General features: G+C 38.6%; 1 protein-coding gene across 1 annotated transcript; it reads left to right on the plus strand.

Moving 5' to 3' along the window:
- The first annotated feature begins 1,398 nt into the window (after positions 1-1,398).
- NMUR2 (neuromedin U receptor 2) lies at positions 1,399-14,919 on the plus strand. The gene is made up of 4 exons (XM_010358646.2): positions 1,399-2,118; positions 8,311-8,395; positions 10,884-11,009; positions 13,948-14,919. Exons 1-4 carry the CDS (start codon positions 1,402-1,404, stop codon positions 14,274-14,276), a joined length of 1,257 nt encoding a protein of 418 aa, XP_010356948.2. The 5' UTR covers positions 1,399-1,401; the 3' UTR covers positions 14,277-14,919.
- Positions 14,920-16,537: the final 1,618 nt, after the last annotated feature.

The following is a 16,537-nucleotide window of genomic DNA, read 5'->3' on the forward strand; positions in this document are numbered from 1 at the left end:
AGAATCCAAGCCACTACTATGTCTTAGGACTAGCCTCTTACCTACCTTCTGTTAAAATTTCTCCCTTGTTAATTCTCCAGTGTAAAATATTTTAAAGACTTCTCCCTGCAGTTTGAATCAGAGGCAAACTCTCTTCCATGGCCTATAAGAGTTTACATGAACTTGCACCTGCCAGCCACTTCAATCTCATCATTCATACTTTGCTGACCACTTATTAAATTCCAGTTATTCTGGTCTTCCTGATATTTTTCAAACATATCAAGCTTGTTTCCCCCTCAGGACCTTTGCACTTGCAACTGCTTTTGCTGAGTAATACACTTCCCTTAGCTCTTTCGTGACTGACTCAGCTAAAGTGACATCTCCTGAGATAAGTTTTCTTTCACCATCCTTGATAAATAATTATTTATCAATTACTATCTGAAATTATATTATTAATTTATTCATTTACTTGTGTGTTTTCAGAATTCCCTACTGTAAGAAAAGCTCCACTAGGGCAGAGACCTTGTCTTGCTTGTATACTGATGTTTCTACAAAGCTTAGAACATTCCCTGGCAAATAGTGAATCCTCAAGAAGTTATTTGTGGAACACAATTGAATTAATGACGCAGATAAGGAAATGAGCCTCTAAGAGTTTGGGTAACTGTCCCAACTTTCCTAAATTTCTATGAGTGTTCCTAATTCTGAAGTCCGTTTGCCTTTTGCTTACAGCAAAGCTCTGCTAAGAGACTGAAGTGTCAGGTAGCAGTCAGAGCTAGGCACTGTGTACGTGTCCTTTCAGGCTTTGGTTTTGGATGCAGTCAAAACCAAAAACTCTCGTTAATCATGTTATCACGTTAATCCTCAGAGAACCCTCAATTCCCAGTGGAACAAGGTAACTTGAGAAACCTATTGATTTCCTATGTTCATCCTGCTGTACGGCTGACAAGGATTGGTGGAGACTGGTATTCTTTTGCCCACGACCCTGCGACTTTGATTTCTATGTCCGCCCAGATTCTCACAACTTTGCAACATGCATTGCTCAAAATGCCCATCCATGAAGTCAGAGTGGTTTCTTCTGTGTCAGCTCTGCCTTCCAGCTCCTTCCCACTCGGAGAGAGGTCTCCGCCTCCTCCCCTGTTCCCTGACACAAAGCCGGCACTCCTCTCTTCCAGGGCAGCCTGACACACTCTCATTGGCCCTCAGCCTGTCGAGGGCGGGGACTTGTGTCTCTGGGACTCTTCAAAAGGGATCGGCGGCCCAGGCAGCCTAACTTTGAGGCTGAAACACTCACTCTCTCACAGCCTTCCTCACTAAGCCTGTGATTTTCCTGACTGCTTTCTCTCTCTCTCTTTTTTTTTCCCCTGCTCAGCTTGAAACAGCCTCGTACCAGGGGAGGCTCAGGCCTTGGATTTAATGTCAGGGATGGAAAAACTTCAGAATGCTTCCTGGATCTACCAGCAGAAACTGGAAGATCCATTCCAGAAACACCTGAACAGCACCGAGGAGTATCTGGCCTTCCTCTGCGGACCTCGGCGCAGCCACTTCTTCCTCCCCGTGTCTGTGGTGTATGTGCCAATTTTTGTGGTGGGGGTCATTGGCAATGTCCTGGTGTGCCTGGTGATTCTGCAGCACCAGGCTATGAAGACGCCCACCAACTACTACCTCTTCAGCCTGGCGGTCTCTGACCTCCTGGTCCTGCTCCTTGGAATGCCTCTGGAGGTCTATGAGATGTGGCGCAACTACCCCTTCTTGTTCGGGCCTGTGGGATGCTACTTCAAGACGGCCCTCTTTGAGACCGTGTGCTTCGCCTCCATCCTCAGCATCACCGCCATCAGCGTGGAGCGCTACGTGGCCATCCTACACCCGTTCCGCGCCAAGTTGGAGAGCACCCGGCGCCGGGCTCTCAGGATCCTCGGCGCCGTCTGGGGCTTCTCCGTGCTGTTCTCCCTGCCCAACACCAGCATCCACGGCATCAAGTTCCACTACTTCCCCAATGGGTCCCTGGTCCCAGGTTCGGCCACCTGTACGGTCATCAAGCCCATGTGGATCTACAATTTCATCATCCAGGTCACCTCCTTCCTATTCTACTTCCTTCCCATGACTGTCATCAGTGTCCTCTACTACCTCATGGCACTCAGAGTGAGTATCTAGGCTGGCTGGCTTAAGGCAGCATCCCTTCTGTTTTCACAGGCTCGAAGTTCAGAGAAAAACTTAGAATTGGGGAAATTCAGAAATGGAAGGGAACAGAGGGAAAATAGAATGAGCTCAGATGGGAAATCAAGACATTAAAGAAATTGCCTCAAATGAGCTGAATGGTAACCACAACTATTTATCATTTCCTTTAGCTCGTCTTCTCATATCTAAATAAGATATGGGTTCTCATATCTAAATGTTACTAAGAACCATCCAGAAAACTTACTTTGGGTAGCAATATGGATACCTCACCCCCAGGAAAATGGGATTCAGTAGGTCTGAGGTGGAGCCTCATTGTAAAAAAGCACATCAGGCGATCTGGGGTGAGGTGGCCACAGCTTGAGAGACTCCTCCGCATCCTGTTGCCATTTTCCAGCCCCCGGCCACTGCCTGCATTGAGATTTTGCCTCTACACCAAGTTGGTCTGAGTATAACACAAACTATCAACTATCCCTGCCTATTTTATAGTCCCAGATAGGTATTCAGTTTTAAAATCAGACCTTTCCTGTGGTTGCTCTGACCCTTTCATTAAAATGAGGTTGAAACAAAACAAAACTATATCTATATATATTTATTTATATATAGTTATATATAATAGATATAGTCATATATCTTAATGATATGACTGAGATAACTTGAGCTTCTTTTAAGCAGGTGCAGATTGAGAGATAAGGAAGTAAACAGCACATGAGATACAGTAAAAAAAAATGTGAATAAGAACTATCTGAAATTAAGAAAAAGATATCACTTATTTTGCAATGTATATAATTAGAGGTTCTTTTCCTACATTTATGGTGATAAACTGATTTCTTTTTCAGAAGGAGGTGTAATAAATTAACTGAGAGAAACTATTTTTAATAAGGGTAGGAATGAGTCTATGTAATTCCTCTCTGGTATATTCTGCACCAAAATTCATGAAGAGAAAAGTTCTTGACAGTGACAATTTTACACCCACTTAAGGGAGGTATTATAGCTTGTGCAGTAAACAGTTATGAGACCAGTTAGACTCCCAGATCTACAGCAGACACATAATATGCCTTTAGGCAAGCCACATAATTCTCCTGGAATTAGTTTTCCCGTTTATAAAATGAAAAGGTTACATCAGATCATATGTATGTACCCTCTAGTTCTAACAGTCTATGATTCCTTTTAAAAAAGGAAAAAAAAAAAAAAAAAAACCTGTGAGCTGAAGCAATGTGAGTTTTAAATGAGAGGACAAGCAGACATCATACTCCCATTATTTGCTTTGAGATGGCTCTGACATCATATGTTACATGACAACGAATATACTCCTATTTCAGTCCATCTCTGAGAAGCTGATTGTCAGAAGCGAGTGACCAATGGTAGTCCTTTTGAATACCTATTGTCCCTAAGGTGAATAGCAAGGTCTAAGTAGGAAGAACAAATTCTAAGTGTCACAGACATCTGGGCACAAGAGTAAATCTACTTAGGCAGAGAGCTGTGCCAGTCCCCTCCTGGAGGGCTAGCACCTATATTCCCAGAGACATGTACCACCCTGCACTAGCTCACAACCATGTCTTAAGAATGTCCTGCAAATCTCACTGAAGCGAGAAGACTTCTATACAACCCCAAAGAAAGTCCTATGAGAAATATCCACCCAGAACTTAGTATTGTCTCATCCAATGCCAAAGAATCACCTATTTTGGGTCAATTTGGGAAAAATATTTAACTTTGAGTAGGAAATGCACATTTCCTCTTCCAATCTGTTACAATCAGTTTCATTGTGTTTTATTATCAAAAGTCCATGGCTACCTTGTATTAGGAGCTAAGTGATAGCTCAAACAGAAGTTTAAAAACCACCCTGGTTTGCTTTGGGTATGTAATGCAACTTTTGATAGCCTGTTTTCAGGAAGGATGAGCTGTTATCCAGGGTACCAGAGGACACCAGGAAAGAAACTAACTGCTTACAAAGTCACTCCTAGAAGAATTTAAAAATCTCTATACTGAAAGTCAGGAAAAGTAGACCCTATTCTGTGTCACTGATGAGGACCTTTATGTACAATATACCTGTAGCCTGAAATGTTTCTACTGTCTGCCACCACTACCCTTTAGCTTTTCTAACCTTCATTTATTCTTTATGTCATACTTCAATCACACTTCCTCAGGGAAGCTCTCCCAGATTTCCTGAGCATTCCTGTTTCTTGTTGTAGGTGCTCACGGGTCTCAGTGATTTTCCTTCATTACAATTTACAATTCCATACTTATGGATTCCTTAATTAATTTTTTTCTCCCCAACTAGACTGTAAGCTCAGTGAATGAATGAGGCTAAATTACTTCCTTCATTGCTGGGCTTTAGCTTCTCTACCTTTAAAACAAAGACTTGGAAATATTATCTCAAAGAGACATAAGCAATCCTAATGATTGTTAAGTAATTGATTCTGTTGGAAAGTTTGAAGGTGTGATTGACTCTGGGACCCACTGCTTTCAGAAGGCAGCAAGTCTAAGACTAATGAAATCACAGGACCAGGGAAGAAGGAGGAAACCCGTATCTGTGCTCATAGCTCAGCATTCAGTCACGCTGCATCATTCCAGGACACAGTCACCACTGAGCTGCTCTCCAGGGTTTGAACACTATAGAGATAGAAAATAGACAATTCTAGGGCAAGTTCCTCCACATCTGGGAGGAAGTTCTGGTGACAGTCTGATTTAGTTCTTACATCTCCTGCATGCTGCATTCATGATTGAGTTAATGAGGATGGATGTATGAATTGCAGCAGAATTCAACCATGCCAACACAGGGTTGCACTGATTTTTTTTTAATAAATAGATTGTGTTAAGATTATAGAGATATTTACCAAAAACCTATATTATAATCTTTGTATTCTGAAACTAAGTCCCACAAACTATATAAATGAACATCTGGTGGAGTGATTTCAAGCAGTATAAACAACCGATCAGCATAATGTATCAAACTGAATAATAACCTCACGAACCTCCCTTTCACTTTGCTCTTATGTAGCTAAAGAAGATAATCACGATTTTTAGTAATCACAATATTTAGTAATAGTAATCACAATTTTTCACTCCTCCTTTTGTAACCTGAGTTGTAAAATAAAAGTTTTGGGGTGGGGAAGGATAATGAATGGTTGAGTATCTACTTTACTAAACATCTGTAGGGAAGTGAAATTATTCAATGATAAAGCAGCATTTAATATTGTCTAGACTAACTGTTTTGATTGTATTCTATTCTGCCAACCACTCCAAATTCTGTTGGAACAATGTTCACCATACGTAAGTAATCAATTTTTCACTCTTCCTCTGGTTGGCTAGTTGTGTCACTATAAACTAAGGAAACTGCAAGATAAGCAACAATTCATCAGCACATGATTTTCTTTTTAGTGTAAACTATGCTGCTACAGGAAGCCTGTTCATAAAAGCATTGTGTGAACTATTTGTTTGATGTTTGATTTTTTAAAAATTGTTCCTTGGGGTGGAGAAATTACCGTTGAGAATTGTTAAACACAAGGCAGGAAGTGACTAATGTATCTCAATATTTTTTATTGTTGTTAATTATGGACTGAAATAAAATAATAGAATAACTTCATCTTGTATGAACCACAATCTTTTTAAATGGCATGAAATAATTAGAACCTTTAATAGATTTAATCTAAGATGAGTTAGTCAAGTTTGAAGTTTGATGTGTTGCTCTAACCTTGAATGTGTTTTTCTTCTCAGTGTATCTGCCTTCTTTGTATCTGTACAGGCACTCCCTGTGAGCGAGTGGTAACAATGAGAAAAGAATTTCTAAAAGGGACTCAGTACTCCATAAAAGTAACCTCACATATATAAACAAACAACTCCATTTTTAAAAAATCAGTTTTTCTGATGTCTGTTTAGTATGCTCTGGATAATAATCAGAATCACCATAATAGCAGTAACATACAACTTGCTGAGTATCACGTGCCAGGCACTGAGATAAGCACTCTACCTGTATGACTTTGTTTTACTATTGTATTAATAATCCTTTTCACCTTCAGATTTTTCCTGTCTAGTCCTAATTTCACAGTGTCTTTAATCCTTTACTTTACGAAGACACAGATACATGTAGAACACTCCAATATATTCAAGAGACAAATGGCCAGGTTTGTACGTTATCCAAGAGGATTCTTGAGATCCTATGTGGTCCTGAGTGCTACCTAACTGCAAGGAGCACATATGTTTGTTAGGAAGACTGGATATGGATTTGCTGAAGTTTAGAGGCAACTTTTAATGACCCACTCTTCCAAGTCTATTTAATTTTAAATACCTTTTCTGAAATATTCCTTCAAAATGTTATCCAGCCCAGGAAGATTATTGCTTCTTATAGCAGTTTGTTCCATTATTGCACATAATCAATATTCATTTCTTACCTTGAATTAGAATCTATCTACCTGTAACTAAACAGATTGATTCTAATCTACTGCCATGACTGTATAAAATAAGTTAAATTTTTGTTCCACCTGATGGCTTCAATCAATTAGTCTGGACTTTTTACATTGCCAGTGAGAGACTCCAACCCTGGGTAAATCCCAAAGGGAGCATAGACGTGAAAACTTCAGAAGCAGAGCTAGCTCTTGGTGAAGATTAATTAAATAAAACACACAATCTCATTATAAACCTAGCTTTATTTCTGTTTCTTTGCTCTTTTTTCCATGGTGTTGGTTTCAACTTCAAACTGCACACAGCCATCTTTTGGTGGCTCCAAGCACTTTTTCTTTGTGGTGGAAAAAAAATAACTTTTGTAATTCCAGACCTCATATGCAGAGAAGGACTCCCTCTGGCAGTCCCAATAAAAAATAAATAAAAACTTGCATCTTCAGAAGTACAAGCAAATATCTGAAATCTCATTGGTCCCCATTATTCAATCATTGTGACTGGAGGATAGGACAAGCTGATTGGCTAAATTGTTTAGGGAGTATACCTGGAGCTGAAGTTGAGTGACACCTCTATCCAAATTAAAGATTAAGAATGGGGAAGGAGTACATTCCCTAAGGGAAAATTAGGGTACTATTAGTAAGAGAAGAGAGAAGCAAATGCTAGAGAACCAATGGGCAAATATATATTCACTGTGTACTATACTAACTTCTGGATATTTGATGGTATTTTAAGATGAGTCCTTAAAGCTTCCTTTATTTGGCCAACATCCCCACAAATTAAAAAATGTGTAGAATAAAGAGAAAAACTTCCACAACTGGATGAATGATGTAGATCTTCAGTGCTGTGGGAGTTCAAAGGAAGAAGAAGACAGTGGGCTAAAGTGGCCATCAAAATCTTTTGGGAACAGGCAGGACTTGAACTGAGCAAGGAAGACTGTGCATACAAGTAGTGTTGATAGCTGAAAGTTTCAAATGTTACATCAAGGATCTCCATATCTTCCAACAAGGATGAATACATTTTAAACATCTTAACTCAGAAACACATACACTCTTTTCAGTAATTAATATTACTGTAATATTAAAACAACATTTCCCAGTTTGCGTTTGTCAAAATGGTACAAGGTAATCCACTGAAAACGGTTGGGGGAAAATATTGTTTAGTCAAAGAAACACTATCTTCCTTTTGGCTAAGATGTCAGTAGGCAATGTGAGTGTGGAAGGTAGACGGGGGGTTAAGTGGAAAGTTGATACACTGTCCCCCTTGAAAATTCATAATGCCCATCAGCATATTTAAGTCTCTGAGAAGATCCACAATAAATACTGGAGGCAAGAAGAATTCCTGTTTTTGTTTTCTACTACTTATCCAGCACATAGCAGAGGGATTTCACTTTAACAGATGTCTAATAATTATGAATGAGTGAATGAAGAGATTGAAAAGCCTGTCTAACTTTTCTTGAACTTCAGAATTTTACATTTTTCATGGAACACCTATTAACATGCTACACAGCCAGTGCTCCACATAACTGTATATGAAACATGATTGCGCTACTACTTGGCCACAATCATTTATACAGTTGAGTAGATGACCTGAATCCAATTCCACCTTCAACATACTGTTAAACATTTGACATATTCTTACATTTCTCTAGGTCCCAGTTCTTCTGTGTTCAAAATGAGTGTTTGAGTTATGTTTCTCAGATTTTAACAGGAGGGAAAAATGTTTCTCTTTCTTACCATCTCTCCCAACTTACTTCCCTTTTAGCTAAAGAAAGACAAATCACTTGAGGCAGATGAAGGGAATGCAAATATTCAAAGACCCTGCAGAAAATCAGTCAACAAGATGCTGTGTAAGTGCCCCATTTTGTTTTTTGTTTTGTTTTGTTCACAAGAGCAAAGGAGTTACATTTGGTACTAACTAAATGTTGCTGGGGGTAGGTTCCAATTTACCCTGAAACAGTATTTATGAGAGTAGATTAAGATCAAGGAGCAAAGGGGAGATATATATATAATGAAGACACCTCCTTAATGGTCTTTATCAATGCCAGGTGATTTGTCTTCCTTTGCTTCTTCAAGCTTCTAGGACTTGTCATTTTTAGTTTTAAACCCTCAAAACAACACACTCACTTTTATCCACTGACATACAATCTGTGTGGTGTTTTGTAGATTACATTCACTTTCTCAGCCTTTGAGCCTCACTTTCCCCTTCTGTGAAATGAACAGGATTTTAACCTATTTATATTATGGATTTATTTTAAAATATGATGAAAGCTGTAGACTCTCCATTCCAAAAAAAAAAAAAAAATGGACGAATATGCATACACAAAAGATTTTACAATCCATTTCAGGAGGTCGTGAACCAACCCCTGATACTCATAGACTCCATGGGATCTTTTAGTTCCAGATTAAGAACATCTGGCAAGCTTCTCCAAGTAGCCATTTCACATATGACATTGTATAACTTTGTTTCAAACAGTATACTTTTGAATAAATAAGATCTTTTTAAAAATTCACTTACTGAGTCACAGTCTCCCAAAAGAATGTTATAAAAATATATGATGCAGTACTACTGTATGAGAGTTACTGAGGAGGGAAAGGAGATTTATAATATCTTTTGCAAATCAAAATCTAAAGTTTAGAAGCAATGAATCATCCAGGCTAATATGCATATGAAACATTCACTGTAACTATACAGCGTTTCTTAACAAAAAATAAACTGTGAAGTCCCTGAAGTGGGTCTTTTCAATTGTAAGAGTTATTTCTTGGAAATATTTTAGCCCCTCCTGGCACTTGACTTTCTCTATTAGGAAACATAGTTTCTTCATTATCCCTACCCTTTTCTCCTTAGTCATAATCTACTCTCACACTCACACACACACACACACACACACACACACACACACACACACACAAAACATGAAGCTCATTCATATTAAAATCACAATAACAGAATATACTATAAAGTATTTGCCTTGGTATGGGGTTCAACTTTAACAGGAATTTAAGTTGTTTGTTGTTGTTGCTGTTGTTGTTTTTGAGATGGAGTCTTTCCCTATTGCCCAGGCTGGAGTACAGTGGCATCTCAGCTCACTGTAACCTCTGCCTCCCAGGTTCAAGCAATTCTCCTGCCTCAGCCTCCCCAGTAGCTGGGATTACAGGCGTGTGCAACCACACCTGGCTGATTTCTGTATTTTTAGTAGAGACAGGGTTTCACCATGTTGGCCAGGCTGTTCTTGAACTCCTGACCTCAGGTGATCCACCCCTTGGCCACCCAAAGTGCTGGGATTATAGGCCTGAGCCACCGTGCCTATCAGGAATTAAAGTTTTAATTAAAGGGAATTGTAGGCAGTAGTGAACAGATTAGGGACTTTTCTTGGGTTAGCAAATTCAGTAGAAACCTACAGATATCTTTGAAACCATACCACACAGCCAAACAGCTTACTCTGAATGTGTTTAATGCCAACAGGAAATGTATGTATAATACTATTTACTATGAAAACTTCATATCTGTACACAAGTACAGAAAACTGTAAAGTGAATACCCTTGTACCCATCACCCAGTTTCAGAAAGTATCACCTCATAGCTAATCTTGTTTCACGTATACCCTTATCTTTCCCCCAGCCCCAAAAGATTATCTTTAGGCAAATCCCAAGCATCATGTCTAGCAAAGGAAAGTATTTACAACTTTAAAAGGAAAAAGAAAAAGTTTGTGTGTGTGTGTTTTTAAATTTGTGGTGCTTAAATGCCCCAAAGAGAAACTATAGTAACATCAGTCTCTGTTTTGGTAGGTGAAAATAAGAGATTGGAAGGAATTCTGTGCTGTAGCAATTTATAATATGACAGACACATCCCTTCCAATCAAAAGATACTTGTAAAGTACTATTATGCTTGTGGTTGTTTGATCTCTTCTTTCTCCTTGCCTACCCGTTACAGAATTTTAAATTACTGAATTCAGAGAAACTTCTAATTATTCCTATAATAACAAGATGAATTTATATATACATTTAACAGTTTGTTATTTATCTTTTATAATAAGATGTTTTCAGGACTTTGAAATAAATTAAGTACTATTTTAAATGTTCTAAAAAGTTTTACATTGTACAGGAAATCTTGTATAATCTTATGGAAAACTGATCCTAGATCTTATACAATTCATTCTTGTGCTTTAAATGTTTTGTACTGAGGCTCTTTGGGATCTAGTTTGCCTCTATAACTGTTACAGTTTAACAAAGTTGAAGGGAAAAACTGCTAGAAGAAATGATTGATTCAGAGTGAGCATTGTATACCTATCCTTGCACAGACTGCCTTCTGCTCTCCCATTTATCATCCATTTTCAGTTATCTTGGTCTTAGTGTTTGCTATCTGTTGGACCCCATTCCATATTGACCGACTCTTCTTCAGCTTTGTGGAGGAGTGGACTGAATCCCTGGCTGCTGTGTTCAATCTCATCCATGTGGTGTCAGGTAAAACCTTAGCTGGATTTGGTGCATGACTAGTATTTAGGTAACAGCAACTTCTTCATCTTGCTTAGATGCCTAAGTACCCCAATTTATCACAGGGATCTACCATGCTATAATGAAGACATTCAATTTTTCTTTTATTCAAAGATTGATTATGTTTGGTACTGGTCCAAATACATATATACCAGATCACTATTTTCAAAGCTACTTTAAGGAAAACCTCAACTCCAACTGTGATGATTACAGAAGGAAAATGGTCAGGGAGTGATTCCTTTGATTATCCTCCAAATGGCCATACAATTAAGTTGGTTCTTATTTGGTAAACATCCATGTTCCTGAAATCTCATATTGCCTTTGGTAAGTATTATATCCTCATGAAGGAAAACCAAAAGGTATTCATTGGTCACCAAGTTCTCCTTTTAGACTACTGTGACTCTGCTTGTTGAGGATACCATAGTATATTGTGGAAAGCATGGTGGAAAGGTCAGTAAGTCAGTTGACCTGGATTTGTACCCCAATTTCACCAGTGCTATTCTGAGTGATCTGCAGAACATGGCTGCCTTCACACCAAAGTTTCCTCAACTGTAAAATGGCAATAATGCCTCCTGCAGACAAACCATGGACTGATGGTAAGAAGCAAATGCAGTAATAGACATTAAAGAGCTCTTTAAGCTGTAACTGCTGTATATCTTTCCATAATCATCAAAAGGTCATTAGGTGAGTATTATGATTAACATCATATAGTCAAAAGTAAAACACTTCCACAAGAAGAAATGATTTGCCCTAAGGCACTTAGCTAACAAATAATACACCTAAGTCACCTAACTTCAGGTTCAGTGTTCTTTCTACTAAAATGGAGCAGAGAATGGCCACCCAATTTCTTCTTTCTCAGTCAGTGACAGCTAACTCAGTGTTAGCCTTAGGCTCAGACCTCTTCTGTCCTCCCACTTCTCCTGGTCACTGGCTGATTCTGTGGTCTCATTAGATTATCGAAGATATCACTGGAAAGGAAAGATAAAGTCAGCTTTTGTAAGTTAAGCTCCAGATGTGCACAAAGCAGAAACAATGACATCTATACTGAATGTCATGTATATTATCTATTTTCTGTCACCCTCTTTTTTGTACTCAGCAGGCCTATTGTATAGCTTATTCTTGGACATTAGCACTTTCCTGTTCAACCATTTGCAACCAAAGCTCAAAAATATGTATACCTCTCAGTTTATCCTTTTGGTTAATCTGCAGAAAACAGAAACATTTAAATAAATGAGAAAGCACCACAAGGTCAAATGAGACTTGACTAGTTGACTACATATCTCTGGATGCATCAGGGCAATTATCTTAAGATTTTCAAGTTATAGCTTTAATAATGACATGATCCTGTTCAGATACCATCTCCCCCTTTTTCATATTAGCACACTAGATTATGTCTAAATCTCTTAAACCCTACAGAAAATACCCCCAACTTGCCTTTTAATCCTCCAACTTTTATTATTTTTATTCATAGACCATCTACTTATCAAACTGGTAATTAAAGAGTTCTGCACGTTATTCCTGCACCATGTGGCCATTCCTGCCTCTGAATATTTGTGCATGCTATGCCCTGTACCTGCATCACCCTCTCCTATCTTCCTCAACTATCTCTTACCCATTTTGAGGTCTGGCTAGGGTTCAATCACCCCCCACTAAATCTTTTATGATCATCACAGTCCTTGTGTTTCTGCTATTATGTGAATTGCTATAGCATGATTTGTTATCTCATATTTGTTCTTAACAGATACTGCTTGGTATTGTTGTATTGTTAATTATTTAATTTAGCCATAAAGCTTGCCTCTGTAGTAACATTCCAAGATCTTGGAGAACAAAATCTAAATTCACTACCTCCCAATGTGCCTTGAAGTTCATGGCACATAAGAGTTAAATCAATATTTATTTTCTGAATGAACTAATAGTATTAATACATGGAAATGTTCTCCTTTAATATTCTTCCATGTTTATTCTGTAAACTAGGCATATAGCACTCTGAATGTCCTGAACCACATAAATAAGGACAACAAGGAACCTGTTGGCAATAGTACCCATCACTTGTTTTACATTCTTAGCCATTCTCAGCCTCTTTGTGGATGGTATCTTAACTTTACCCTCACAATAATCCAGGGAGGTGAGTTAGGCTGGAAATTGCATTCCCATTTTACAGAGAAAGAAACTGAAGTGCCAGGGTTTGTCTAAGGCCACAGGATATGTGAGGGCCAAGATCAGAAACTAGGTCCTCTGATTCCCAAACTTGAGCTCATTCTGGGCTTTAGAGAAATAAAATTTTAAAAGGCAATAAAGGAAGAATGTATCCCAAACAGGAAAATGACAATGTGAAGGGTAATTGGTAGAGGAAATAAATGGTAAAATACAATTCTTCAAAAGGTAGAGGAACCATCAAGGGAAAAGGGTAGGTAGGAACAGCACACTAGAGAATATTTCTTTGAAGCCATATCTTAGCATTATAAGGAGTGTCAGCAGGGACTAAGCCTTGGCTGATTTGCCTTCTTCCACTACTTGCAATTCCAAATTATAGATTTAAGTAAAATTCCAATGAGATACAAACATTTCTCTTCTCTCTGATATTTAAGCATCTTTCATTCGTGTTATGGAAACATGTTCTTTAATTAAACAAGTAGGGATCAAAGAAAGTTGCTGAACATCTCAGAGAGATCCCATGCCAGCCTAAATTACTCCAAGACTCTTTAATCTTTGTGTTTGATTGCTTAGTGCACAGGTGGAAGATCTATTAAGGGTATTTTGTATTCTCAATTAGAGGCTTGTATGTATTATCACTTCCAAAAGGGGCAATCACAGGGATTCCAGGCCTTTGTAAATACGTATACTTCTCCCTTCATGCCTGTCACTCAGGTTCTTCTCAGCACATCTTTTTAAATCTCCTGCATTCCAGGTGTCTTATTCTACCTGAGCTCAGCTGTCAACCCCATTATCTATAACCTACTGTCTCGCCGCTTCCAGGCAGCATTCCAGAATGTGATCTCTTCTTTCCACAAACAGTGGCACTCCCAGCATGACCCACAGGTGCCACCTGCCCAGCGGAACATCTTCCTGACAGAATGCCACTTTGTGGAGTTAACCGAAGATATAGGTCCCCAGTTCCCATGTCAGTCATCCATGCACAACTCTTTCACCTCTCAACAGCCCTCTCTAGTGAACAGATGTCATGAAGAAACTATCAAAGCTGCCACTTTCACAAAACCTGAATTCTTTCAGAGCTGACTTTCCTCTATGCCTCAGAACTTCAGAGGGAACATCCCATAATGTATGCCTTCTTATATGATATTAGAGAGGTAGAATGGCTCCTACAACTCATGTAATGATTGCTAGTTGGTTTTTTTTTGTTTTTGTTTTTGTTTTAATAAATGTGAAAACTCAGAGTTAGATCTGGGTTCAAAACCCAGAACTGCCTGATTTTTAGTTCTCTTTTCATTTTCCTAACTGCCTCGTGCCCCTCACTAGTTCATGCCAAGAACATGACTGGAAAAGCATGGTACCTATACCTTGATTAATTTCCATTATTGGAATTGGTTTGTCCTGAGTCATCTACATTCCAAGTCAGACTGTCACTTCTGCTACCAATGGCCACTGTAAGCCACAGAAGGAAGACGTGTACATACTGTTCTACTTTATGTGATGTGAGAAGCCCACATCAGTGTCCCTTGGCAGCAGTCTACAGTCGTAGTTGTTTTATTATGCTTAATTTTATCGTGCTTCTCAAATATTGCACTTTTAAAAAAATCGAAAGTTTGTGGCAACGCTCTGGCACCTTTCTTCCCAAAAGCATGTGCTCACTTCATGTCTCTGTGTCAATTTTCATAATTCTAACAATAAACGTGATTATTATTCTATGCGCTTATGGTGACCTGTGGTCAGTGATCTTTGATATTACTATTGTAATTATTTTGGGAAACCTATGAACTGCTTCCCTAGAAGATGGAGAGCTTAATAAATATTGTGTTGTTTTGACTGTTCCACCCACCAGCCATTCCCCATCTTGGTCCCTCTCCATGGGCCTCCGTATTCCCTGAGACAAAACAATATTAAAATTAAGCCAGTTAAGAACCCTACAATGGCCTCTAAGTGTAAGTGAAAGGAAAAGTGGCAAGTCTCTCACTTTAAATCAAAAGCTAGAAAGGATTAAGCTTAGTGAGTATGTAAAAAAACTCAGACAGGTTTAAAGCTATGCCTCTTGTAGCTGTTAGCCAAGTTTTGAATACAAAGGAAAAGCTCTTAAAGGAATGTAAAAGTTCTACTCTAGTGAACACATAAATTATTGTAAGAAAATAAAACACCTTTATTGCTGATACAAAGAAAGTTTGAGTGGTCTGGATAGAAGATCAAACCAGTCACAACATTCCCTTAAGCCAAAGCCTAATTCAGAGCAAGGCCCTAAGTCTCTTCAATTCTATGAAGAAAGAGAGGGCTGAGAAAGATGCAGTAGAAAAGTTGGATGCTAGCAGAGGTTGGTTCATGAGGTTTAAAGAAAAAAGCCATTCTCCATAACATAAAAGAGCAAACTGAAACATCAAGTGCTGATGTAGAAGCTGCAGCAAGTTATCCAGAATTTACAGCTGAGATAATTGATGAAGATGGCTACAGAAAACAAAAGATTTTTAATGCAGATGAAACAGCTTTATCTTGGAAGAAGATGCCATCTAACTAAGGCTTTTATACCTAGAGAGAAGAAGTCAATGTCTGACTTCAAAGCTTCAAAGAACAGGCTGACTCTTGTTTGGGGATAATGCAGCTGGTGACCTGAAGTTGAAGCCAATGCTCAATCATCATTCTGAAAATCCTAGGGCCCTTAAGAATTATGCTAAATCTATTCTGTGCTCTATAAATGGGAAAACGAAACCAGGATAACAGCACATCTGCTTACAGCATGGTTTACTGAATATTTTAAGCCCACTGTTGAGACTTACTGCTCGAAATAAAGATTCCTTTCTAAATATTACTGCTTATGGATAATGCACCTACCTATTCACCCAAGAGCTGTGATGGAGTTGTACAAGGATATTAATGTTGTTTTCATGCCTGTGAACACAACATTCATTCTGCAGCCCATGAATCAAGGAATAATTTCAACTCTGAGAAACATATTTCCATGAGGTGGTAGCTGCCATAGTGATTCCTCTGATGGATCTGGGCAATGTAAATTGATCCCTCTGAAAAGAATTCCCCATTCTAGATGCAACTAAGAACATTAATGATTCATGGGAGGAAGTCAAAATACCAACATTAATAGGAGTTTGAAGGAAGTTGCTTCCAACATTCATGAATAATTTTGAGGGGTTCAAGACTTCAGTGGAGGAAGTAACCACAAATATGGCAGAAATAGCTAGATAACTAGATTGGAAGTTGAGCCCAAAGATGTTAATGAATTGCTGCAACCTCATCATGAAACTTGAACAAATGAGAGGTTGCTTCTTATGGATGAGCAAAGAGAATGGTTTCTTGAGATGGAACTACCACTAGTGAAG

The sequence above is a fragment of the Rhinopithecus roxellana genome, chromosome 3 (genome assembly GCF_007565055.1).
Source record: "Rhinopithecus roxellana isolate Shanxi Qingling chromosome 3, ASM756505v1, whole genome shotgun sequence".
NCBI classification, from domain to species: Eukaryota; Metazoa; Chordata; class Mammalia; order Primates; family Cercopithecidae; genus Rhinopithecus; species Rhinopithecus roxellana.